This window comes from Mesocricetus auratus, unplaced genomic scaffold (assembly GCF_017639785.1).
Source record: "Mesocricetus auratus isolate SY011 unplaced genomic scaffold, BCM_Maur_2.0 Super-Scaffold_100011, whole genome shotgun sequence".
NCBI lineage: Eukaryota > Metazoa > Chordata > Mammalia > Rodentia > Cricetidae > Mesocricetus > Mesocricetus auratus.
Genome location: NW_024429195.1, coordinates 2,304,237 through 2,331,002, shown reverse-complemented (window position 1 = coordinate 2,331,002; position 26,766 = coordinate 2,304,237). Strand labels below are relative to the sequence as shown.

General features: G+C 44.0%; 1 protein-coding gene across 3 annotated transcripts in view; it reads left to right on the top strand.

Moving 5' to 3' along the window:
* Positions 1 to 26,766, top strand: part of Kcnab1 (potassium voltage-gated channel subfamily A member regulatory beta subunit 1) — a 384,414-nt gene that overhangs the window by 130,946 nt on the left and 226,702 nt on the right. Inside the window, exon 1 of one of the 3 annotated variants that reach the window (XM_040754345.1) lies at positions 11,677 to 12,997. The exons of the other annotated variants lie outside the window; for them this stretch is intronic. Coding sequence (XP_040610279.1) covers positions 12,777 to 12,997 — 221 coding nt within the window. The 5' untranslated portion in view covers positions 11,677 to 12,776. Of the gene's footprint in view, positions 1 to 11,676; positions 12,998 to 26,766 lie in introns of those variants that run through there. 3 annotated transcript variants of the gene reach the window in all.

The window sequence follows — 26,766 nt, the reverse complement described above, 5'->3', positions numbered from 1 at the left end:
CAGGAACCACTCTGCTGAGTTGGTCTTCTGACTACAACCCTAATTGTATGGAACGCCTCCTTTTAAATGATGCAGTATCCTTTTCTGTTCCGTACCTGAGTTCTTCTGCACCTACACCTGAGTCTGTTTAGTACTGGAATGTCTAGTGAGACAACTCTGTACTTGCTTCTGTAGATGACCCAAGTAAGTAACTATCAATAAGAAGGGCACTCATGTGAAAATTTATTCCGGGAGTAAAACAATGGCAAGCACCCCATTTCCTGGGCATTTTATCAGCAACTGCTATTTCCTTCACTACTTTGATGTCTCACAGTTTTCCTTCTATTTGTTTTGTGGCTATCTCATTAGTCTTAGTACAAATCTTATTTCCCAAATAGTCCATGTGCTGTTTTCTCACTGCCATTAGAATAAAATGTTGCTTCTAGAGAGGCTCTCTTTCATCCTTACTGGTAGAGATACATTCCTACCAGTGTCTCTCCAGGCCCTGTGTTTCTGTCCATGCACGTGGCATGAAGAGTGCTAGTTATCCCTGTTTGACCTGTGAGAACTTACTTTTTTGTTTCTTTTCTGCTGTTTCTTGCCTTCCTTGCCTATGAGCTGCTCCCATCATGCTCCAGGCCAAGCCTTATCTCTCTTGGGATCTGCTTGGTTGTATCCTACATCTTTCTTAGGTTAGACCAGAAAGAACGTCTATCTCCTTGCTTTCTTCCCAGGTTTTCTTCCTCCTGCCCTCTCCTCTTTGTTTTCTGCAAACTAACAGCTACATATTAGGCCCTCAAAAGATATAACCGCATCTTAATGTTTCAAGTCTGTGAACTAGATTTTATTTGAAAACAACTTTTTTGGGGAGATGTAATTAGGATTATGATCTTGAGATAAGATTACCCAAGGAAGCCGTAAACTCAACGGCGAAGGTCCACGATACATGGAAAGCACTGCCAAGGTAGTCACAGAGACTGGAGCTATGCAGTCACAAGGAATGCTGGCCACCGTCAGAAGCTAAAAGAGCCTTTAGGGCAGTGGTTCTCAACCTGCCTAATGCTGTAACCTTTGAATACAGTTCTTCAGGTTGTGGTGACCACAACCATAAAATGATTCTATTGCTACTTCATATCTGTAACTTTGCTATTGCTATGAATTGTAATGTAAATATCTGATATGCAGGATGTCTGATATGCAGGATATCTGCTATGCAACCCTGTTTAAGGGTCGTTTAACCCCAAGGAATTAAATCAGCGTTTTGTAGAGCTCCATGCAAGCTCTCAGTCACTGCAGAATTATTGACAAAAGACACGACGCATAAGTGCCCATGAACGTATTATCAAATAAGGAAGTTATAAAATATATGCCATGGAATATCATCAAATCTAAAATATCGCTGTTTGCAAGAACATGGTTAAAAACAGAGGGCTTATGCTTGATTAAATAAGCAAGACACAGAAAGGAAAACTCTACTGCATCTCACTTTCATGAGAGTTAACAAAGTCCAGTAGTTGTATTCGGGATCATGTATACCTGGAGTCTTGTTTGCTGGAAAGGAAACTGAGTCTGTTTGTCCCACAGGCTATGAGTCAAGCAAAGTCACGGCACTTCCCTACAGGATGTGTATACCCACTGGTTCGCCATTATTTCCAGCATCATTTCTTGCTTCCCGGGCACCACTTTTCGTGTTCCGTAATACAAAAAGTAATATGCGCTCACAACAGGAGATCATATATGAGCCAAATAAAGGAAGCAGAAATTACCCATAATCCTCCCACCCACAGGTAACTACTGGTAACGTTTGTGTTTCTCTCAAATGAGCTCCTACTGTACATATTATCCAAAAGCTTATCGGATCACCATGCCTGGTGAGCGTTTCTCCATTCTGCTTCTATTAGGAGAAGCATGATAACAGGGCCAGCAGATTGTACCTACAGCCCCCACTGCCTTCCTGCTCAAACCACCTACACAGGCTTTCCAGCCTTGTTTGCCTAAAACACAGCTTACACTCCCAGTCCCACCAGGAGCCCTGATGAACTTTTCTCTACGTCGACATGAACGCCCTGTCTTCCCTGTGACCCAGGAAGTCCTCTGGATTGGTATGGAGACTTTGTTCTGCACTGTGTATTATAGAAATCCTCTTTCTGCATACCAAGTGCATTGCGCATTCCCCAGCAAGATTCTTAACCTCCCCCATGGAAGCCATTTCCCCTTCTGGCATTGCCTTCTCTCTGTCCTTGCCCAGCACTTTTCTGTCCTCGTTGCCCAGAGCTTTCCTGATACCACCATGGTTTCAGCCCATGTGGGTCTTTCCCTGTTCCTCTGAAGAATGTATCAGCTGCACTCAATCTATGCACACTAGACAGTTGGCCATGGGCACCTGCTTATTATTCCCAGCCAGGAAGCCTCATACAGGGAGGCCAAATCTTCCACCTTCTCTCATCAGCACTTAGAGCTTGTCAGCTGAGTAGCAGGTAATGATTGATGAGAAAAGATAACACATGAAAGACGGGGGAGAAAAAAAAGAATACATCTGATAGCATGGGGTAACTGATATAAACCCTGAAAGAGTCTCAGCTGTGTCCAGCAGTAACAGAAACATTAACAATAACCACAAATCTGTGCGTGAACTAGAAAATAGCAAACAAATAGTCGCTAGGATGATTTGAAGTCTACTGAATGAATGGCATTCCTCCTTTCTTCCTATATCTGTTTCATCTCAGCTCTGTGACTAGGATTTATGTAAACCTAAGAGAATTTACCTATGCATTCTAAAATTTCTTGTTGAAAACTCAGCGTAATTTTACAATGGAAAAATAACTTTAAATTTTTACTTTATTTTGTTTACAAAAGTAGTATATATGCTTTGTGAAAACCTCAGTAAATATGATACCTGATTAAACACAGGTGAAGGGGTTTTCTCTTAAGGAGAAACATTTTTATAGGATGACATAATTGAGGGTCTTTTAAAAATGTAGCTATGTAAATATGCATTAGGTCATTGAGCACAAGTTAGGGTATCTGGGTGGGAGTTCAGCCTCAAAAGAAAATGAATTTCATAATACTGAGTAAGTCATTTGCTACTTTTCTTCAGTTTTAGTACAATACAATTGAAAAATGGAAAACTGATATATTTAAGGTACATAACTTAATAATTTAATACATATACATACCATCACTATGGCAATACTAAATAGCGCAACCACCATCTCATATAGATTGGCCTTCCTTCCTTCCTTCCTTCTTTCCTTCCTTCCTTCCTTCCTTCCTTCCTTACTCCCTTCCTTCCTTTCTTTCTTTGCCTTTTGCTCTTTCTCCTCCGGTCCCTCAGTTTCTTCCTATTGGTTGTAGGGGTACATAAACCCTACTCTTGTCACAGATTTATGAGATTGACTGACTTATACATTTCATATGAAAGTGAGAACTGGCAGTATTTGTCTTATTTAGTCAAGCATAAAGCCCTCTGGTTTTACCATGTTCTTGCAAACAGCAGCATTTCAGACTTGATGATATCCCATATCATATATTTCATAGCTTCTTTGTTAATTCATCCATGGGCACTTAACATTGCTTACACATCTTGGCTTTTCTCAGCAGTGCTGCAATGACTATGCGTATGCACAGACCTCTTCAAAATACTGGTTTAATTCTTTGGTTATTAATTTAGCAACAGAAGGGATGACTCATACATTTTTCAGATTGTTATTTGTTAAGGAACTTCCATGCCATTTTCCATAGTGGTTATTACAGTTTGAATCCCTACTAACAAGTCTTCCCATATTTCCTGTCTTTTATTTTAATAAAAGCTTTATTGTAAAGAACTTTCAAAATAGGAAGCGTTGCACAGGGAGGTTAGCCAGACCTAAAGTCTTTACATCTCAGTGAACTTCTACACAGGTATAATAGCCGTTGTGAATCTGCGGAGCTTCACGTTTTATTTTATACTTGGATCTCACTTTATTTCATTTTATATTGAATTTAATGTTGATATTGGATTTCACTATTGGTTATTTTTTTATGAAAACATCCAAAGCATGCCCACACATGAAAGGAAGAGAAAGGTTAGGTAGAAAGAATGAAAAAGGAAGGGAGGAAGGAAGGGAAGAAATGAATAAGTAAAGGAAAATATTTCAGAATAATGCAGGCAAGAAAGAAAAGAAACCAGGGACAGAAGGAAGACAGATCCAGCAATGGACATGAGTCAGGAAAAAGGACAGAAAGCTAATTGTTTTTTCTAGTTTTTTTTTTTTTTTGGTGATAGCAATAATGCTAGGTCTGAGGTGAGAGAGAGGAAGCTTTAAGCAACTGTGTCCTTAGAATTACTTTCATTTTAAATGTGATGAGACACTGAAGGAGTCCCTGCACTAACCTTCCTCACCCTGCTAAAGAGGCAGAATTAAATGAAAAGGGAACCCACAAAGTCTTGGATCTGCTTGCTTTGTAGGAACTCTGGTTTAAAAGAATGGATATAATAAAAAGAAGAAGTCAGTAGGGCCTTTTCAAAACGTATTACTATTATGAGATAGAAAGATGTGTACAATGCTAGCTTTTCTTTCTCTAACCAGATGAACAAACTTGAACTGAAAGTGGTTTTGTCTCAGTAACTTTTTGGAGGTTGGATGTTTTTTTCATCCTAATCTTGTAAGGATGACTTTCTGTGGGAGACTCTTTGGGAACTCAGTTCAATCAATGTAGGTTTTTAAAGTTATAACCACAAAGATCTACAAGGATAACACCAACTGGCAATCTAAGCAATAGTGGAGAGGCTGCCTCAAATGCCCTTTCCCCAATAATGGGATTGATGACTACCTTATATGCCATTCTGGAACCTTCATCGAGTGATTGATGGAAGCAGAGGCAGACACCCACAGCTAAACACTGAACTGAATTCCTGGAACCCAGCTGCAGAGAGGGAGGAGTGATGAGTCAAGGGGTCAAGACCAGGCTGGAGAAACCCAAAGCAACAGCTGACCTGAACAAGGGGGAGCTCATGGACCCCAGACTGATGGCAGAGAGGACAGCATGGGACTGATCCAGACCCCTTAAATTTGGGTGTCAGTGAGGAGACCTCAGCAATCTTTGGGGCCTCAGGTAGTAGATCAGTATTCCTAATACACAAATGGACTTTGGGAGCCCATTCCATATGGAGGGATGCTCTCTCAATCTGGACACATGGGAGAGGGCCTAGGCCTTGCCCTGGATGAAATGACAGACTTTGGAGATCCCTCATTGAGGGCCTCACCCTCCCTGGGGAACAGAGTGGGGATTGGGTAGGGGGGTGGGAGGGTTGGGGGGTAGGGGAGGAGGGGAGGGAGAGGGAGTTGGGATGAACATGTGAAACAAACTTGTTTATAATTTAAATTAAAAAAAGATATAACCACATACCATACTTTAGGCATTTATCATTTTATGTGTGTATGTGTACCTGTGGATGCTGGAAAATAATCTACCTCCATCATTACAGCTTGGCAAGAATGCCTGTGAACGCTCATGGAACCACTATTTTTCTCTTTCCTCTGGACACAGGTAATAGGTGTGGGAGCTCTTACCACAACGTCTTGAAAATAAAAGCAATTTAATGTTTTCTTCTTCCCTTCTCTACTTGACACTACTTTTGTAATTTTTCAGATTTGAATTGCCATAAGATAAAGGTTTATAGTATGCTATCTTAAAAATGATAGTTCATGAATTCTCTGGAGTATTTTTTCTTCCTTGAAATTGGTAAATGACTTTACTTGCTGCTGGTCAGGCAGTTAGGATGCTGTGGACACCTTTCCTCATAGATTAACATTTGGGAGTTGAGAGTTTGTACCAACAGCAGGCAGCAGAGACAAAAGCAGAGCATGCTTTTAAATAGCATTGCTTCCAAAACACAAATATGACAGAAGAAAGGTGTGGATACTGACATCTCAGTGTTAGAACAAAAATCTGAACTCCAAATGTGAACAAATTTTAGAACACGGTTCTAAATAATTCACTCCCCTTGCATTTTCATTTTAAGTTTATAAAGTGGTGATTTTTGTGGCAAGGGAGTCTAAGAATAAAAATTAGTTGAAAATTAAACATGAATTATGGCACATTAACCTCTTTGTAATGCATGAAATAGCAATGTGCCATGTAGTTGATTTTATCATGGATTGGTGATGATAGCTCTATCTTTGAAAACAATTTCTCTGTGAGTTAAACTACTCAAGAATATCTTTTAACCAAAGACGCAGCACACATTTCTGATTGTCTGAGGCTAATATAAGGCAATGACAGAAATCAAGGTAATGGATAATAATTTGGAAGGAAAATAACGTCCATAAAAATAGGCACAATGCAAGTCGATTTTCTTTCATTTCTGTTTTCCTGAAAAAAAAAACATGAGACATTAACTACTATGAAAGTGGCAGAACAAATCAGCTGAATGGTGAATTTCCCATTTCACTAGAACTGTTTATACGTAAGACTGGAGCACTGAGTTTTCAGGGTGAGCATTTGTGAAAAAAATAGTAGAACTTGTGGCTCTCATTTCAGAATATTCTGAATTCAAGAAATAGTTCTCAGTGGCCATGGATGTAGTTTAAATGTCAACTGCTACTTGAAAGTAGTACAGTAAGAGAACACTTGCCTCTCACATCCAAGCCCTGGCTTTACTTCCCAGGAGTAACACTTGCCGATCCTTTCATTCATGGTACTTTGTTTCTGGAATAGAGTCTGGCGCGTGAGACTGGGCTTGTCCTCTGAATGTCCTTCTGGGTTCTTTGGTAAATCTGCTCTTCTAGGAAAACCGAAGGGTAGACACCTAGAAGTTTCTACTCATCAGAAAAGCCATGTGTAAGTTCAACCTCAGTTTTGCTTGCCATTGCAAAGACCCCACCTCTGTACATGTTGGGGCCATGATCATTTTCCTGGTGTGTTAAAATTGTGAGAATATAATAGATAACTCTCTTACCGGATTTTGGATGGTCTCAGATAAATGGCATAATTCATTTGCTTATAAATGAGGCACAGGAAGTAGCTTCCCATCTGTACATGCTCATGCTTAAAATTCTTATGATATTAGCAGATTCTTCTCTGTGTTGGATAACTCCAGTTTTGCCTGACTGCATGGCTGAATATTTCCTGGCTCCTGCTGGCTGTGCTTTCCAACGGAATATAAACCATAAGTTCTAAGTAGAACCAGTGAAAAATATTTGGTTCTGTCTTCACTGGGAAGAAATTGAATGAACCAAATTTTTTTTCTGGATGACTGGGAGAATTTTTCCAGCAATGGGACAGGAATAAACAGCCACAAAATATTTTTAATAAGATGTTGATATTTAGATTTTCTAAACCGAATTTATTTCTAGTACTCATAACAGTAATAGAGTTTCTTTTTAAACTGTATTCATAAGAGGGTGCATGTGAAGCCCTTCTGATGAGAAAGGACTCTTAGGGTGAGGAGCAATATGCAGAGTGATTTAAGAACCAAACATTTGGAGGAAGGCTTTCTCAGTTACATCTTAACTCTGCCAGTGTCATCTTGGATGTGTCTATCTCCTGCTTCCTCAGCCGGAGAAGGCAGCTTCTCTGGAGAACCACACTCTCGCATCCATGTCTCCGTGAGGGAACCAGTGTGAGCAGTCTGTTCACGAGCACAGGAAAGGGAGGAGGCAGAGGAAGACTAAGCTTCAGGACTAACTGCAACTCCTATATCCCTATCCCTGTTGTCAAGTCCCCCGGGGTCCCCCAGGAACACTGAGATAACCACAGAGACAAAAGCCCTTGGGTGCAAATTTTGCATCCTGTTGTCTGTTCTTAAACAGCCAAGAACCAATATGGCTGACAGTGATTCTAAAACTCCGTTACTAGGTAAATACCCGGTAACCAATCACGGCCAAAACTGAAGACTAAGTGATAGTTCAGCCCTGCACTGTGGCAACCCCTAGAAATGCAGGCATGGCCGTCTACCGAGCAGGAACGCAAAGAGGTCTTTGAAATGAAGACGCCCAGCCCACTCCCATGCTTCTGGAAAGCAGCAAGTTACTCCTAAGTTACAGATGAGACTGCATTAGTCTACTGGTGTGGCACTCTCTCCACTGCCCCGGGGGTGTCTCTCAGGTGCTCACTCCTGCCTTAGGGAGTATGAGCAAGGAAAAATGGGTAAGCCCAGGAGAAGCTCGCACAAAGGAAATGTGCTACTTCTCCAATCAGGACTCACCATGCAGCCTGAAGCCAGAAAGGATGGGGAATGGGAAAGCGCTGGCTGCAGGGTACTTGTAGATGGCTGTTACCAAACTGTGTCCCATGCACTTACGAAGAAAGTTACGGTTTCTACAATTAATGTATGCTAGTTAAAAAAACAAAAACAAAAAAACAAAAGCAAACAGCAACCACATAGAGCCTGTATGGCTTTATGGAGAGGGGTAAAAGGATTTCATTTGGAGGCTTTCCTTCAGAACACATTTGGGCAGCCTTCCTAGAGAACGGATCTGTAAAAGGCTGTCCATCTTTGGGTTCTATGACAGAGTCTTGCTGTGTGGTCCAGGCTGAGCTGGGACTCACTCTCCTCCCAGAGAACGTTAATAACGGCAGGTTGGGTGTGTGTGGAGTATATGTAAGGGCATTCACCATGACTAACAATGACTTAGAAGCTTGTACTTTAGTAATTTCCAATAGTTTCTTATGAATGGCATTGTAGATATAAATCATGTTTCTGCCTGCCGCAACCAAGTACCACAAGCTGAACAGCTGCAACAGGAAAGGTTTATTTTCTCTCAGCTCGGCAGACTGTAAGTCTGAGATCAAAGGGACAGCAAGCTTGGCTGCTTCTAAGGACTCTGCCCTGGGCTTGTAGGTAGATGATCCTGTGCTCTCTATCTTCCCTTCTGGCCCTGGTCCTTATTATAAGGACATGTGTCATGCCGGATTAGTGCTCACCTTTATGGCCTCGTTGTACTTCAGGTATGTCTTTAAAACGCTGTCTCAAGGCCTAGGCAATCCACGGGGCCTTGGGTAAGTAGATCAGTACTTATCCCCAGCATACAAATGGACTTTGGATGCCCATCCTATAATGAGGGATGTTCTCTCAGCCTGGACTCTTGGAGGAGGGCCTAGGCCCTGCCCTGGATAAAATGACAGACTATGGACACCCCAAAGGAAGGCCTCATTCTCCTTGGGGAATAGAGTGGGGATTGGGTGGAGGGGTTGGGGGGCCTGGTGGTTGGGGAAGGAGGGGAGAGAGAGGGAGAGGGAGCTGGGATTGACATGTGAACCATGCTTGTTTCTAATTTAAATTTAAAAAGGGGGGGGCTGTCTCCAAATACAGTTATATCCGGATACACTGGGGTGAGGCCAGGGCTTCACTACAGGAAGTTTGGGATGAGATGATCCAGCCCAAACCTCCATCTATACCTGTACCTACAGTTACTTCTATATGTGTCTATGGAAACGTGTCTATATGCAGGTTTGTATGTCCGTTTAAGCCTGAACTTCTCAGAGTGAGGATTCCTCTAAATCCTGCCTTGTGACAGCGAAAGGACACACATTCCATCCCCCAGATTAATTAGCACGTGGCCTGTTAGCAGACTTATTAGGAACGGGCACTCTATAGCCAACTGTTGTCTGATTTCCAGGCTCTTTGAGGCTGACTGCTCCGTTATTGCGGGGAAGAGAGAATATCTGGGAGGACCAGCGGGGCTGCTGGTTTGCCAGAGATGAAAGGCTCGCTGTGAACAGCCAGAAAAAGGCTTTCACTGCGAGCATCCTCTGGCCTCGGGTCTTTGATTCTCTCTGTGCTGTGTGTCCCCAAAGGCTGGGACACTAGACTACACATGAGAGCCGCAGAAGGGAATGCGGGGCTATGGTTCCACTCCTTTTCAGCACACGGGCGGGCTGCGCTTCAAAGTGAACGCACAGGAATTTACCCAGGAACCGCCAGCTCCCCACCCACCCACCTTCCTCTCTCCCTCTTCTTATTTCTCCATCTCCTCTCCATCGCTTATAGAGTGAGGGCCTGATGGGGAGACCACGCTCTCTGTGTGGCCCTATGGAGGTCACAGATGACGCGGAGGTGTTCTGCCTTTTGTATGTCTTATTCAGATAACCTCTTCCCTGTTCCGGGCTAGCCTGTGCTGTCTGGGCCATTCTCTGACGGTTATTTGGCAGAGCTGAGCCCCGCATTAATTACCATGGCCAGGCCTCTCTTCCTTTCTAAGTTCCCAGTCCTAACTGTAAAAATGGCAGCGCTCTCAGCCGAGCCCCGCCCACCGCCCACACACCCTCCCTCACAGCCAGTGGCTGAGTAGATGCCCAGGTTCCTGACCCTTCCAGCCTGGTGGTTATCACCTCACTCAATTGCTCCCGGGGGCTGCTTTGCCTTTTTCTAAAAGCTGTTCCTTTGGATTCCTCCCACTTCTTCCTCTCCTCACTTTGACTGCCTTCCTGATTCGTGTTGATCATCTCCGATGAGCTGGGTTAGTGTACAAAAATAAAGGTTCCTATGATCGCCTTCCTCTCTGCCCACTGTTTATCCCAAAGAACAAATATACGCCTCCACCCCAGTACTCCTGCCTGGAATACAAGGGTTCAAAGAGGCTCCCGTGTAACCCTTCTGCCCTCACTTACCCTAAATAGTCTTTCCATTCATTAATCAGCGTGTGTGCGTTCTAAGGGAAAGAATGGCAATCAATGTGGAGGGCCAAGAACGCTATCCCATAATGTGGCTTTAAACATAAGATGTGGAGACTTGATCTCAGTGCAAAGCATTAGAGTCTCCTTGAAGATTTTTCATGTTCACGGTTTCGCTTGGTTGGATAGAAGGGGCCAGAACAAGCTGTTTTATTTCTATTTCAGTCAACACAGGCAGAGTATGCATCATCCCCGAACGTGCCAGACCAAGGGTGACTGCTTCCCTCCACTCCTGCCAATCAATCAAATCAGACCCATTGTTCTTACCGCATGGGAGTCTCATACCTCTAGGAAGGCTGCCTGAGTGAGTCTCCACGTGCTTCCTGAAACCCCAGACATTGCCATGTTTGTGTCCCGGTAGCAGAGTCAGATACCAATAGGGACTCCACTGAGGTGGGGGTGATGGAGTAAATAAAAGATGTTCCCTAGGGCTCAGGAAATCCATCCCTGCTTTGCTCTGGTGTGCTTAGCATGGATATCCCTCCTGTGGGCAAGCAGAATGCGGATTTTCGATGTAATTAGTCTCTGGAGACTGGATGCTTCGTCCCTTTCACCAAAAAAAATTGCCTAATCCTTGACAAACGAGACAAGGCTTCATAGCCCTCCCTCCACCTGGATCTCTACTGCCAAGTACAGAGATGCTATTCACAAATAGTGTCTGCCTCTTCCCCTTGCTTAACAGTGAGGTCTGTTAGGAATCATGTTCAGACATAGGCTTTTGTAGAAGCTATCGTCTAAATAAGTCCAGAGGAGGGGTTATTTCTTACATGCTTCAAATGGAGAAAGAAATTGTCAGCCAGCTGTTAATTTGGTCTGAGCATGTTTCCTGGGTAGTGGCTCTGGGTGGGACCCACCACATCTCAGGTGGGTTCAGGCTCAGGCCACAGGACTTCTTTCCTACCCATCCCTGTGGCCAGGGCAGCCTTTATGGCTCCAGTAACACTGCTGAACCTTCTGGGCAGTGATACTGACCCATTTCTCCCCCCACTGCACCCAACCCCATCTGTCCAGTCCCCTCCAGTGTGGAGAGCTCACTGCTTCCTGCAGCACCCCCCAAATCCCCTACTCTTGTGTTCTGAATAGATTTGCACTAAGTTAGCATACTTGGCTCCCTATATACTGCACTGTGGCTTTTCAGGGAAACTTTGAACTTAATCTGCGTAAGAAATAGCATGCAGAGAAGAAACGAGCAGAATTCCAAGCTGTGTTCCAGCAAGGCAGACACTATTCACGTGCTAATCAACTGGCATGCTACGCTGAGGAGCACCCCACACAACCTTCTCCAGTTCCAACTCTGGTGCTGCAGCAAGATTTGGTGGCATCTAAGCAGAGTCCCCTGATGGAGCAGCACCTCCCTGTCCTGATCCAGTAAGGAGTGGTCACAGTGATCTTCCCACTGCACACAAAGGCAAGGCACTCCTTAAAGGGACCTTCCATGGTGTCGCCAGCCTCAGTAAGTGCCGGCTCAGGAGCCCCAGCTTTCTCTTAAGGATGAGTGGGGAGGGGTCTTGAGACGCCTCCACCTCCACCTCCGCATCCTCCCAAAACAGGAGGGAGGCAGCTGACTGGCAGAGTGGATGGAGACCACGGGTCGGAGGGGCCGCTCGCTGGTAGCTGCTTCTTGGGATGCTCCTCTCCAGTTGAGCCTCCTGACTGTGATCCAGAGGGTGCTGGAGGCGCATCTTTGCCGTATGCCTGCGTTGCTTTGAGCCAGCGCCCAGAAGCCAGCCCTCCGCATTCAGGCACCTCGGACTGGCTCCAGGCAGGGCTGTGTGCAGTCACCATGAACGCTCAGCTCTAGGCTTCTGCACCAACCTCCTGACCAAATGGATCTGGCTGTTTAATCAGCCGAGATCACAGCCTGGGGAAGATTGAGGAGGCTGATCAGCGCTCCAGCTGCTGAGACAACTTCCAGCTTGGCTGTTTACTTCTTTGGGTCCCGGGGACTCTGTCCAGCACCTCAGCATCTCTTGCCGCTCTGTGGGCTCTGAAGTCAGCTGCCGGGACGCCTCTGAAGGCATCCAGGAAGGGTGGGGGCAAGAGGGGATAAAAGGCAGCAGAAATCCCCCCAAACTGCTCACCCTCTGCCGACCGCCTGTGCTGTGGGGTTCTGAGAGGACCTTGCGCTGTCCTGGGAAGCAATGCAAGTCTCTATAGCCTGCACAGAGCACAATTTGAAGAGTCGAAATGGTGAGGACCGTCTTCTAAGCAAGCAGAGCTCCACCGCCCCGAATGTGGTGAACGCAGCCCGGGCCAAATTCCGCACCGTCGCTATCATCGCTCGCAGCCTGGGGACCTTCACCCCTCAGCATCACATTTCTCTCAAAGAGTCCACCGCAAAGCAGACTGGCATGAAATACAGGTATGGATGAGAGGTCCCTCTGCCCGGGGTTTCCATGTTCTTTGCGGGGGCAGTCAGGCATTTTTTTTCGGGTTTCGAAGTCACTTAACTCAGTGCTGTTTTGCTTAATTTAGAATTCTCAGGTGTTTGCTTTTAAATTAGCCTTTTGGGTGGGAGGGGTGAAACACCCAGGCTTGTGTGCAAGCCTGTGTGAGATTTTTAAGATGTGGCCCATTTTGTATATTCGAAGTGTTATGGACACTTAGGACCTAAAATGAATCCCAGACAGTAAGGACACAGGAGCTGGAAACTCTCCTGTCAGGAGTTTGCCGGGAGCAGAAGTGCGTGTCCTGCTTGATGCACAGACAGTAGATTCTTAGCTTAGCCTATCAGAAGAGTTTTCCATCCCACACTGCCCCCTTGCCTTCCAGAGACCAAGATGAAATGCTGAGCACAGCTTTTAAGGAAGGTTCCCGGTAGGAAGAAACACCTATAATGGTAAATGAGAGTGAGCACCGGTGCATTTAAACCTAAATTACTGCCCGAAATGAGTGAAGACTGAGTGTTGTGAGATACGGTTTCTCAATGCTCATAAGACGTCTTGTTTCTGTTTCCTGTGTCATAAGGAGCTCGTTGTTTTCATAGACAGAAGTCTCTCTGTAGTAAGAGCAGTTCCCCATCCTGTGATGTGTTTCCTGCCTTCTCACCGTGTTTGCTTTGCGCCAGCCCTTGTGGACTTCGGTCCTGTAATATTGTTGCGCCTCTAGTTCCTTACTGTTTGGGGATACAAAGGAGAGAAGCTATGACCCATTGTCCAAATCCTTGGTTATTCTCACTTGCAAGTGAGACTGTTTGTGGCTTAGCTTTTATCTCCTTCGTTTGCTGGAGACCTGATTTTAAGACAAGGTGAACTCTGCACAGTTAAAATACTGCGCATGTTAAGACCGTTTTCTGTGTGGTGTATAAGCATTTAAACTTCTCTGTAGCAGTTGCCCTTGGTGAAAGTTTTATCTGCAGAGTTAAGGGAAACCTCCCACAGCAAGAGCGAATCTTGTTCTTCTGATGTTTTCACGCCACTGGGAAAGAAGAAGAAAACCTTTGAGTGGAGATGGGAGGAAGCCACCATAGCTTGAAGCTCTGAGCCACAACTTCAGGGTCAGGACAAGCCACCATATAGACCACCTGACTGTGGTCCATTCCCCTGAAATGTCAATGTCGTGAGACCTCTGCTTTTGCTTTCTTTCCTAATGGACAAGGGACCCCACAGTGACTTCACCAAATGAGACCCTGGTCTCTCGGGCTCTGGCATTTTCAGTGAGGCTGCTGTGGCACACACACACACACACACACACACACACACACACACACACACACTGGTACACACAGGCACGCAGCCTTAGTCCTGTGCACAGTCCTGCTGCCACCAGGACAGAGTCCAAGAACAAGGCACTCCAGGTTGAGGTAGCTCCAATGGTGATCTGGGGTATTTGGCTGAACAATAAATGGTTTTCCTGTAAGGCAAAGAAACAAAAATTAAAAAGCCACACCCCTGCTGCGTGGCCACAGGAAATTGTGAGTTGTGTCGCAGGTGTTTGTCATGGAACAGTTGTGTCTGCTGGGCTTTTGAAGTCAGGAGCTCTCCATTAAGGTTTTCCTATCAACACAGTTGAACTCAGATGGGTCTATAACTATCCCGCCTCCCCCAGAAGCTCGATGTGGGCAGCACTCATGTGGATGCCTTCCGTCGCTCGTGGCTAAGCACACTCTTCACTGACAATCATCGGGTTCTTCAGCACACTTGAGTTTGTAGCAACTAAACAAAATGCCTCTTTTCCAGTCCTCTCGTCATTCAGAACCTCTCCATCTATGGCAGGTGGTTTATGTGCCTATGAATCCGACTCCCTCCTTCAAATTCTACTCACAGTGACGTGGATAGGAAAGATTATGAGATAATGCCACACGCATGCCAAGCTTTCTTAGGGTATGGAGGAGTAAGGCAATAACTGTTCCTCCCCCACAAAAACATAGTGGGAATATCTTTATTGCCTGGATTATGTTTTTGTTGAATTGTTTCATCTAGAGTATAATGTGAGTGTGTGGAGTAGTTGTTAAGAATAATCAGTAAATGATTCTGTACAAAAGAGAAGGAGCCTGGCTTGTCTGGAGAGTCATCGGTGACACCAGGACCGTACGTCAGTGATTAATTATGCCATTCTTACTCTTGAAGATGGTTCCCATATGAAAGCTTCAAGGAATAGCCACCAACTCCTTGGGGGGGGGGAGAAACAATGCAAGAAGCATGTTCGTAGTTCTCATCAGAAATTTTGTGTAAGGAAGAAGCATTCATTTAGCCAGTAATAATTTATTGCACACGCACTCTACACCAGACCTGGTACTTAAATGCAGAGGCCTGGCAAGACTTAGGAACTAGCTTCAAGAAGGGAAAGGCACCATTATAGGAAACCAGCAAGCAGACATTGGAAATTTCTGTTGTGACACCCTCTTGTAGGGCTATGCACAAGGGTGCTATTCTTGTCTGTTTTGGGGCTACTAAGTCTGATTTCATCCTATAGCAAGTGATTTCATCTTGGAGCACATAAATGCCCAGATCTCCCACTCACTCTGCAACCCTACTCTTTAGGTTCAGCCTTGCTGTATCATGCCCAGTGCTCCCTGGCAATTTAGGACCTGCTCATAACCTTGAGGAATGAGTGGGCTTCTTTCCTCTCCTAGAATGATTATGACTTGTAAGTCTCAATTCTTAAACCTAGGAATATTAACCGTAGGTCAGGAGCTCATGAAACTGGGAACTTAGAAACAATATATGTGTACAAATCTGCTAAATTTATTTTGCAATTAGATTCTCACCACAGCTATGTAAGAATCTTTTATCAAACTGGGTATTTTGCCGGAGAGTGGACTTACTATGGAAAAAATAATCTACTAGAACACACTGCTGTTCAAGTGTTACTGTTATCAGAAGAACAAGACTCTTCCTAATGTTTACTCTGGGGTTGTCTGTATCTAAGGCTGCTCTGAGCTTTGGTGGTGCATGATAGTTACTTTGTTTTAGCTTTTCCTATGTTTTTAATCTGCACAGTATGATAGCTTGGTGGAAACTCTGCAAACGGCAAACATGAATGACATGCTGCAAGCAAATATGACATATGATGGGTCTCCAGGTGGTAGACATGCCTACACACACACACACACACACACACACACACACACACACACACACACACACCCTCCAACCCTGAGCTAATGAATCAGAGGTTAAACCAGGTGTCCTTACTGACTCTTTTTTTTCTGTTTGTTTGGGAGGCTGTTCTATTTGAAGGGAACTTTTTAGAATGCTACAGCTGTTGACGTTTGACATGGTGTGGAGCTTTTGTGATTATACAACACAATGTATTTGTATTTATCAACCCCCTCTTCCTGTTCTGAAACCATTGTTTTAGTTCTATAACTTAGACATCGATAAACTCAGTTTTATTAAGAACAATTTATTTGAGCCGTGACAATATGACCTTGTGCTGTGTGGTTACATAAAACATGCTTTGCAGTTAGTGAGTGAAGAGCTAGATGCAGGCTTTAGAATGCTGCAAATTTTTCTTTGAAAAACAAAAAACAAAAAACTACATACCTGAGAAATCATCTTTAGATCCCATTTTAAAATTTTTTTCAAGTTTTCCCGTTCTTAGCCAGCTGTGTTTTACCATTAAACTTTTAAAACTAATTATAGATGTGCAGGAATTTCTAAGTGTACAGACAATTTCCAAGGCCTGTTCAGTTTCCAGTACTGCATAATTGATACCATGGTTTGACAACTTGAAGACTGATTTGTAAAAGAGAATTGATTTGGATCTCATCATCACACATATGTTCATTTGAATGTGTCTATGTGGTTCCCCAGTCACAAGGCCCCCTTGTCCTGTTCCTTTAAAGTTCCTGTCCGGTTACTACGGCTCAGTAGCCAGCAATCTGTGATATGCAAGTAATTTCATTCTTATAAGAATGCTATATAATTGGAAACATACAAAATGTTATCTTTTAGAAATGGCCTTTTCTCCCCTCAGAGAATTTTTTTTCAGAGAAGTTGGGGCAGAACTATGCAGCCATAAAGGAGATCAGATTGCAGCATCACAGAAATGTAGAGGAAGAAGACATCAAGACATAGGGTGAACATCAGTAACGGGGCTCCACCAAGGAGTTGTGAGTGGTGTAAGCTCACGGTTGGGTTAGGTAACAATGACTCCATCGGTTGTTCCTCCGATATCTAAGAGGTCTGAAATCAGAGAATGTGTGTTGAATTTCATGGCACTCTTAGCAAAATCAAAACTCACAGAAAAGACACAGACCCTATCCCAGACACTCTTCTGTGCCGCTCCTCAGAGTTGCATCTTTAAAGCACACATAGCATCCATAGTCCTGCACCTTCTGTATCTTTAAAGCACACATAGCATCCATCACCCTGTACCTTCTGTATCTTTAAAGCACACATAGCATCCTTGGCCTTGAACCTCCTGTATCTTTAAAACACACATAGCATCCTTGGCCCTGCAACTCCTGTATCTTTAAAACATGCATTGTATCCATGGCCCTGCACCTCCTGTATCTTTGAAGCACACATTGTATCCATGCCCCCCCCCACCTCCTATATCTTTAAAACACACATTGTATCCATGAACCTGTACCTCTTGTATCTTTAAAACACACATTGTATACCTCCTGTATCTTTGAAGCACACATTGCATCCTTCACCCTGTACCTCCCACGAATAGTGGGTGGATTTCAAATCAAAGAAATTCAAAGAAAAGATCAATCTTATCAGCTGATTACATAAAAGGCACAGTGTGTGTGTGTGTGTGTGTGTGTGTGTGTGTGTGTGTGTGTGTGTGTGTTCCTGTGGGGAAAGTGGGAGGAAAGGGTGGGCTGCAAAGACGGAAGAGAAGAGCCAGATCTGTAGTCATGTTTCAGATGAAAATACTTGACTTCAGTCCAGAGGAAGGGGGCAGCCCTGGTTATTTAAAAATGCCAATTTTTTTTAATTAGAGAAAGTTTGGTGAATACCATTATGGTTTGCACTGACGCCCATGGGGTGTGGGCTTTCCTCTCTGCCTTGAAGCCAAGTGGTGAGTGAGAACGGAGGGGTGGGGGAACCTTCCTAAAAAGTGGCTGCTGAGTCAGTCTCCTGGAGTTTATTCCACCTCTGCAAGGCAGCAGTCAGAAGTCTGGCATCCATGGGATGGTGAGAAGACGGTGGGAGGGGAAGGGGGACCGCAGGATGTTGTCAGGCAAATGCTCTCCCAGTTCCACGGCTCCGTAAGCGTGGGAGTGAGCATGGGAACTATGTATATATGTGTGTGGCTGCCATGACCTGTGCACATGCGTGTGTGCAGGGACTGGTCCGTGGTTTCCAGGGCCTTCTCATCTCCTTGTATATGGTAGCCCTACACCGAGCCTTTAACCCCCCAGTTCATGAAATGGCCCTCTCCTTGGGAAGTGCCACCATGTTAGAGAAATTCTTCTGTTTTTTTTTTAATTTCTGAGAACTTCTCAATTTATAGTAATTAGGTAACTGTTCTGGGAGGAGAAACTACTGTTAGGTAAGAGAAGCACGTACATAAGAATCATAGAATTGATAAACATTGATTCTCAGGTGCCCATTAAGAACTTCAAAGCTGGGTCAGCAAGACAGTTTCATAACGCAAGCCTGACAACCGAGTTCACCCAGAATCCTACAGTGCTCATACTATAATCATAGCTCTCAATATGAAATATTGGATATAAGTTCAGACTTTTGCCACAGTAGAGGGAAAGAACCGATTCTTGGAAGTATGTTCTCTCTCACCTCCTCATATTTATAAATAAACACTTTAGACTTTCAATACCATTAAGACAAACGCTAATTAGACATGATAAAGAAATTATTTCATATCAGAGGCTATAAATGTTTCTTGCTCAAGAAATGATTTTGTTAATGATTTACCACTCTTCAAAATTAGAAAATAGAGTCTTGGGGCCAATTTATGGCGAAAGTGTGAGCGTATATCCAATAATTTCATATTGAGACCTATGATTATAATGTGAGCACTGTAGGTGATTGATTTCTCAGGGGGCATTGCTTAGGGTGCCTCAGATACAAACTTGAGGAGTAACATGGCTTTATTTTATTTTATTTTTGGTTTTTTGAGACAGGGTTTTTTTGTATTGTTTTGGAGCCTGTCCTGGAACTCGCTCTGTAGATCAGGTTGGTCTCGAACTCACAGAGATCCACCCGCCTCTGCCTCTGGAGTGCTGGCGTGAGCTACCAATGCCTGGTGGTTGTAACGTTGCTTTAGACAGAACACTGCTTCTCAGTCAGAGTTACCCAGGAAATCAAGGGGATGATCAAACCCAAACCAGTTTTTTAATATGGGGAAGAAGTAAAGGACCCCAAAGTGTCTCCACAGCAATTTTATTCTGTTGCATGTCCTAAAGTCAGACATAAACCAAACTCCACATGTAGTGTGGATACTATTACAGTATCTAACATACCGATACCTCAGAACGAGATCCGCCAACCCATGGGCAGGCCACACGAGAGTGCTAGGCAGAAATACTCATCTGGCCACTTGGAACTGACACTTTTTGTGCTACCAGAGACTGCTTTAAAAACTTTGGACAATGGAAATGAGATTCAGAATACAGCTAACCATCTTTGCAGGTTAATCTTCTGGTACCCAGATTGGAAACCAAACCAGAAGCCCAGCAGTAATTTTTATTTGTTGGAATCAGCAGACAGAGAGGACTTGCATGGGCCATCTGGTCCAGCCCTCGTGAGAAATCTGCCCTGCTTTTCCAATTTGTTCCGTGCAGCAACTACTTATAAGGCCTCTGAAGAAATCTTGCGTAATCTCCTTTCGCAGCAGCCATGAAAAGTTTGGCTTGTCATCTTCAGTACCAGGATCATTTCTTAAGCTTTTAAGCCCTGGGGGGGGGGGTAGGGTGGGGTGGGGTGGGAGCATTTTTAGAACTCTTGTCTCCTATCTGGACCCCGCAGTCAGGTCAGGGAGGAAAACAAAGACAAAAGGCTGAGGGATAAGGAAACAAGGGAGGCTCACAGGGCTTCACGGAGGATCAACCTCCTGTAGACATCTAGAGAGACTGGCTTTTCCATTTTGGTCCTTGCAACTGCGCAGGCGTGCTGACTCTTCTGCTGCTAGACCATCCAGAAGCAGGTACACTTGGGGGTTACACACAGCCCTGCTGACAATGTACTCAGACCTCTAAGCTGCCATGGAATCTTCTGTGTCTGTTCTCCACTGAAAGGAAAATGAGCTAGCTGTAATTTCCTGCCTCATGAGGGTTCCGGCACTTGAAAACCATTACCACAACTCAGCTTCCTAATTTCCGGAATGGCTCCAGCCTTCCTCATTCCTCCTAGATTTCATTTTATAATTCCCAACTGTGATTGTGTCTCTCATTTAAACTCTTCACAGGATGACGACCTCCTCTTTGAGTCATTCAGTGCTGGATACATCTGGACATTACAGCACAGAGTAATAAGATTACCCAATTCAGAAACTTCCCTGAATCTTTGCTTTCACTTCTTGATCGGGGTTATTATTTGAAAGATGAGAGAAGGGTATTTTAGCTAATATTTGAAAATGTAGTATGGAACACTCAAAAGTAGTCTAACCTTCTAGAGTAATGGGATCTAATTCTGCGATGACAAACAGAAGCCTTTATGAGATCATCAAGTCTAAAGGTTATGGTGACCATTGAAGTTTCTCAGAAAAAAAAAGAAATAGGTAACAGTTTCATACAGAAATATCAGTGACAGCTGAGTATTTAGATAGAAAAACTAGTAGTTTGCAGTATGCTAATTTTGCTTTCTCTGGTACTCTGCAGAGAGCATATTTTAGCCAACTAGCTATAAAGGCAACCGCATATGAATAGTTTTAATCATCAAGAAAAAGTTTGCTGTATTGGTAATTAGCATCCTCAGGACCCTATCCCAGAAGGGTCGCAGCTCTCTGTGATGAGCTAATCTCCTGGGAGGTCCAAGTGGTTTCTCAGAGCTCTGTTGTGCGAAAAGCTCCTGAGAAGCACATTGCAGTAAGAACCCAGCTCTCACTTTCTTTGAACTCAATTTCCATTTTAAACTAGGTTTGCATGTTACTGGATTTCTTTTAATTTAATATCTGTGGACTGAGGCCACAACAAGCTCATTATAAAAAAAATCAACTGCAGACATCATGTGACTCTAATGAACACTGCTTTCCCCTTATCTCAAGAATCAGAATAGTGTTCCTCTAGGGCATTTAATGCAACCAGACCTTCTGACTCACAAAATACTCCATTCCCTACCCACGTATGTACAAGCATCCTTTGTAACTATTGTCTTGCGTACTTGCAAAACTGGAAACGCCCAGGAGAAATTTTTGTGGTCTTACTCCCGAGGGCCTTCACTGTGATGCAAAATAATATGTTTGTTCCCATTTTTGAAAAGGAAAAAAATAAACTACTATGAGATCCAGATACAATGAGGGAGTTGAGGAATATATAGCCAGCCAGATAGCTAGGCACTCAAAAATTGCATGGGTTATTATGTTTTGCTTTTATGCAAGTACACTTTTTTTTCTGGAGGTAGTCCGCTGAAAATCAGGAGGCCCAGCTGTTCATAAACCCTCAGGACAACTCCTTCATCAAAGAAGCAGGTGAACAGTGTCTAAAACATTCGGGTTTTGTGTGAGATGTTTCCTGAAATCTTCAGGGGAACCTTCTCCGTTAGTGTTTTAGAACAAGAGGTGAATTAAAGAGAGATACAAAGGCCATTCAGCAAAGCAAGGGCCACTGAGGTGACACAGAGGGTAAATGTGCTTGCCAACATGCCTGACGACCTGTGTTTGGTCCCGAGGACCCACATGGTGAAAGGAAAGATGACAGTCATCCTCTGACCTCCTCAAACCCACTGTGTTACACACACACACACACACACATACACGCACACATGCAGATGCACACGCAGCATTTGCACACGCACATGCATACATGCACTTCACACAGAGGTGAGAACCCCAAACATAAAAGTCAGCAGGACTACGAAACCATCCCCTTTCCTCCTCTAACTTTTAGAGGTCACCTTCGTATGCCCTGACATGTGAATTCTGCGTCCATCTCCAAGCATAGCACTCCAATATTGTGCTCCTGGTCTTTACTAAATCTGTCCCTCTTCACTCTTACAAAAAGTTCTCTGGTACCAGCAGCCCAGTCTTGGCAGTCCAGGATTAACTTCCCGTCTCAAGACACCTCACTTCTTTATGCCTGCAAAGCCCCTTTACCAGAGAAGGAAATAGATTCATGCCCTCGATGATGAGGCAAAGAGTTCTTCACAGCCCATTGTCATATTTAGCCTGCCTGGTACCGCGTGTGAATATGTGCATGAGAGAGCAGAGCTACAGGGACAAGAACTGTTCCCCAATCCCGTTTCCCTGGAGGGGTAAGTCTTCTTAAAGGGGGCAAAACATCGAAGGGGCAGTGTGGTCATTTAAACTCCAGAGTGAAGCCGGGGAAATTCAGCCTGGGTCAGAAATTAAAACCTCCGTTTGTACTGTGCGAACCCGGTACGATAAAGTTTTTAGACCATTTTGGGCCTTGACAATGGCCATTGCGGCATCCGTTGCTGGTGCCTCTTTTACTCCCTCACCAAGACCTGGGCAGCACTGACAGAAAGACGAGGGGGTAGGGTAAAGACCAAGCTAAATCTAACCATCGCTAAAATGTTCCAAGCCCAGGAAATGTATCTGCCTGCACGTCTCCCGATTGCAACCAATGATGTATGGCTTTCTCACTGGTTCCTAGCCCTTTGGGGTTCCTGGGGACGCATAACAGCATCCATGCGGTTCTGTGCCATTGGGGGTCCTGGAAACGCCTAGCAGCGGTGACTTTCTCCTGCTGCCGTGCATCTGTTGGGCTCTGTGCACTTGGGGGTCCTGGGAAGGCATAACAGTGGCGACTCTCCCAGTGCATGCATTGACGGGGCTCAATTTCATACGACAGAGCTGCCCCCACCCTTCCATAACACCCGAGGCACCACTCCTGCATCGTTAGCGCTGCCAGAGTCAGTCATGCTGTGGAGGAGGGAAGCCGGAGTTTCTTGCCAGGATGTGAAACCTCTTCTTCTGAGCCTTTATATCATCCATTCGAAGGCACGAGGCCATTTCATTTCCATCACAAAGCAGCTTTTCTTCTTATTAATCAAATCCTGACATCATTCTGACAGCGATTTTCAAATGTCTTAAGCCCCATGCGGTTCCCCCTGTGGATCTCTGTCTTACAGACTCTTCCTAGTTCGCTTTGATGGTCGGTTTGACACAGACTAGACGTTATCTGAGACGAGGAATTGCCCAGATCAGGTTAGCCTGTGAGAATGTCCGTGAGAGACTGTCTTGGTTGTTGATAAGGGTTGCGGGAAGGGGAGCACCCCGGCTATTGGTTTCACCTGGGCGAGTGATCCTGAGCCGTACATGGAGGAGCCAGAGGCTAAGGCAACAAACAACATTCCTGCATGGTTTCTGCTTGAGGACCCTGCTTTGGATCCTGTCCTTCACCTCCTACGGTGATTGGGTTGTGACCTGGAAGTGTAAGAGGAAGTAAACCCTTTGTTCCACAAGCTGCTGTTGGTCAGGGTGCTGTGTCATATCAATAGAATGAAGCTAGAACACTTGTCACCTCCCAGAGACCAGCCAGCAGCCCATCATTATCTGGAATATTAGGGTTGGAAGATTAGACTCTTGATGCTAAGCCATTTAAGTCTCAGTCTATTCTCTTGGAATGGGAGCCAAAAGTGCCAGGTTGCATCTTGCTTGGGGAGAAATATTAGTGGCCGTAAATCAACCTGAATTAAGAGGCAAACTTAAAAACTAGAGGAACTGAGAGCTAAAAGTTAGTTTCTCGAAGCCAAATATTCTTTTCTTTTTCCTCGATGGCTTTAAGAAATACAAGGTCTGAGAAATGAGCCAATGGCCCCTCGGGGGTCCTACCACTGATTAATTGCGCTGCCACCCTGCCAGCCAGAGCTAGGAGGCAAAGCATGGGTTAGAATGTAATCACGGAAGAAATTACGGTGACACAGAAATTGACGAGCTGTGCCACAGAGCCCTTCTGGTGGCTAGATGACAACTCACTTTTAACCTGTTAGCATTTTCTCTATAATGGCAGAATGGCAATATATTTAGAGCCAAAAAAGATATCTGGGGTCACTCAGGTAGTACCCTGAGGACAGATGAGGGAATAACAAGACCTATTCTTAATGTCTTCTAAATTATTACCAACAGAATCTGTTGTCTAACCAAAAAAAATGTATTACCTAATTACCTATGCTTAATAGGACTGCAGTGATGTTGATTACTGTTGACATCAGAAAAGGAAAACAAAGGAACTGAAGATTCATGTTCACCCCACTAATGAATCAGCCTGATGATTCTAAGTCATCGGTGGCCAGTAGGGAAGTAGCTGTGGTGAATTCAGTAAGCATCCTTCAGTCTCGTCTCTTAGCAGGAGAGCAGTACTGTCCCGTGGTGATATCACTCTTCACAGTATTTGGTCTTGTTTTAACAATTAGTTTTCAAAGTACAAACATTCAAAAATAGTTCTCTATAATTTTGCTCGTTGGTTATTCCTGCTCATCCTCTCAGTCAAGTCTACCCTCGTTTTGAGGTAGAAATATCTTAGTGACAGGATTTTTCTGGTCATTACGCCATATAAACAACACTCCCTGCAAATACAATTTTACTTTATGCTGGTTGCCTCATCATGTAAACATTTAAGTCAAATATCTGAACAAATATAACTAGCATTATTGTCTGGCATGAGAAAAGTCCAAATGGAGTCGTCAAGAGAATCATGGCCATCATTAATAATGGGAGCCAGGGCAAAATCCCAGAACTTAGGGACAGACACACTGTACAGTCTGCAGTATTGGCTTTTGGTTTCACCGCTCAGTTCTGGCTCCTTCTGGTTTACTGTCTCTCAGACTGACCAGCACATATGCTGATGCACAGGGCTTAGTATATCTAACTGTGGCACACGGCATCTCCAAACAGGGTTTTGTTTCCCCCGTTGGTGTGGAACACTGGAATACCCAGATCTCAGTGTTTCCATCTCTACAATACCCAGGAAGCAGGATGGAGGCAGGGCCAGAGGTAACAGTGGTACAAGGAACATGTGATAAAGATTTCAGAGCTAATTCTAGAAGTCATGGGTTGATAGAAAGATCAATTTTCTTTGTTTTCATTTGTCAATTCAGGCTATTAGTCTCAAGAAAGAAATGTGTACATCTTCAAATTTTAGCAGTCAGATTTATTCTTCACTCATGAAGATGACATTTTCGAGTGGCTTTGATAAGTATTCATTGTATATATTTAGTTCACTATCAAGATTGAGTGTGTGCATGTGTACCCATGGATTTAACACGTTTCTGTGTGGCAGAAAAAGGTTAATGGTTTGGTGAGAGCATGTTGCAGAAGGGTCCCGTTGTACCTCTTTAATCAGTTTTGTCTTTGCTAACAGGGTCTTAAAATGGATCTGGTAGCACCTTTTCGGGGCTTTGAGTTGTTTTGAAGGTTGCACGAAACAATACGAGGAAAGTAGCAACAACTATACCATAATTGTCATTGGTATAATATTTCTTCCTGCAAGAGGGCAAGATGAAAAAAATGTTCTTGAGTTCTTTACAGTAGGTCCAAAATTTTAGCATTCATTTCTTCAGAATGTGCCTGTTTTAATCATTCCCAGTCTACACATAGCCACCTGGTATATCGTAAGGGATCATAAAAGGTTCACTGGCTAGCAGGATGATTCAGTCGCAGAAGGGTTGAAGGTTTCTGTGTGTAGAATAGAATAGAACCCTACAGGCTCCCAACATAGATTTAATTCTTCACCAGGTCTTCCCTCTTTATGATTGGGGTTCTTCCCTTCGAAGATAGAAATCCTCTTTGCTGTTGACCATGACCGTTGAATAGCATATAGCCTGTCCTTCCTAGCTACCAAATCATTCAGAGTATTGGCAGACCCTAAGAGTTGCACCTAGTTTCTGTCATATTAATCTACATCCAGCTTGTTCCAGACAAGAACCTAAGGTGACTCTCAAAATTACATGTGTTACAAGAGTAAAGAAGACAAAAGGCACTGAGCAGAGAGAGAAGTTAAGGATGCTTGGGCCATGTCCTGTGCTGACACTAATGAATATAAATGTATTCATTACATTAGTGTATTCAAATGTAATGAAAAACCATTTGCTGTCCATTCATTCCTGTTCTGAAAGAGAAAGTGCAACAGTGTGAAGGGTCCTGGGGGAATGAGTGTGCACAGACGGCTTGAGCCTTTGTTTCTGTTGGTCTTCCGCCAAGACTAGGCTTTCATAAAATAGAGTTGAGTTATCACTTGACCCTTTGCAAATCAAGGCAATAAGAGCAAAGTGGTTTGTAAGGCTGTATTCCCTGAGCAATGACATATCAAGTCACAGAGACTATCAGCTGGCAAGCTATACTTTGGGGGCATTTGGATGTTTTGATAAACAATGGCTATAGGTTTGTAATTACCAATTCCCAAATACGGTCTAAAAATTACAAAACTCACATTTGTGACAATGCATTTTTAGTGTTGACCAGATCCTTACATGCAATGGAACTGACTGAAGCTCCTGTGGGGAATATCTAGTCACTCTGTCCTTCTCTCAATAACTTCAGCTGCCTGTGAGTCCCCTGCCAGTCACTGAGGCCACTTGAGACCCCAGTTCCAGG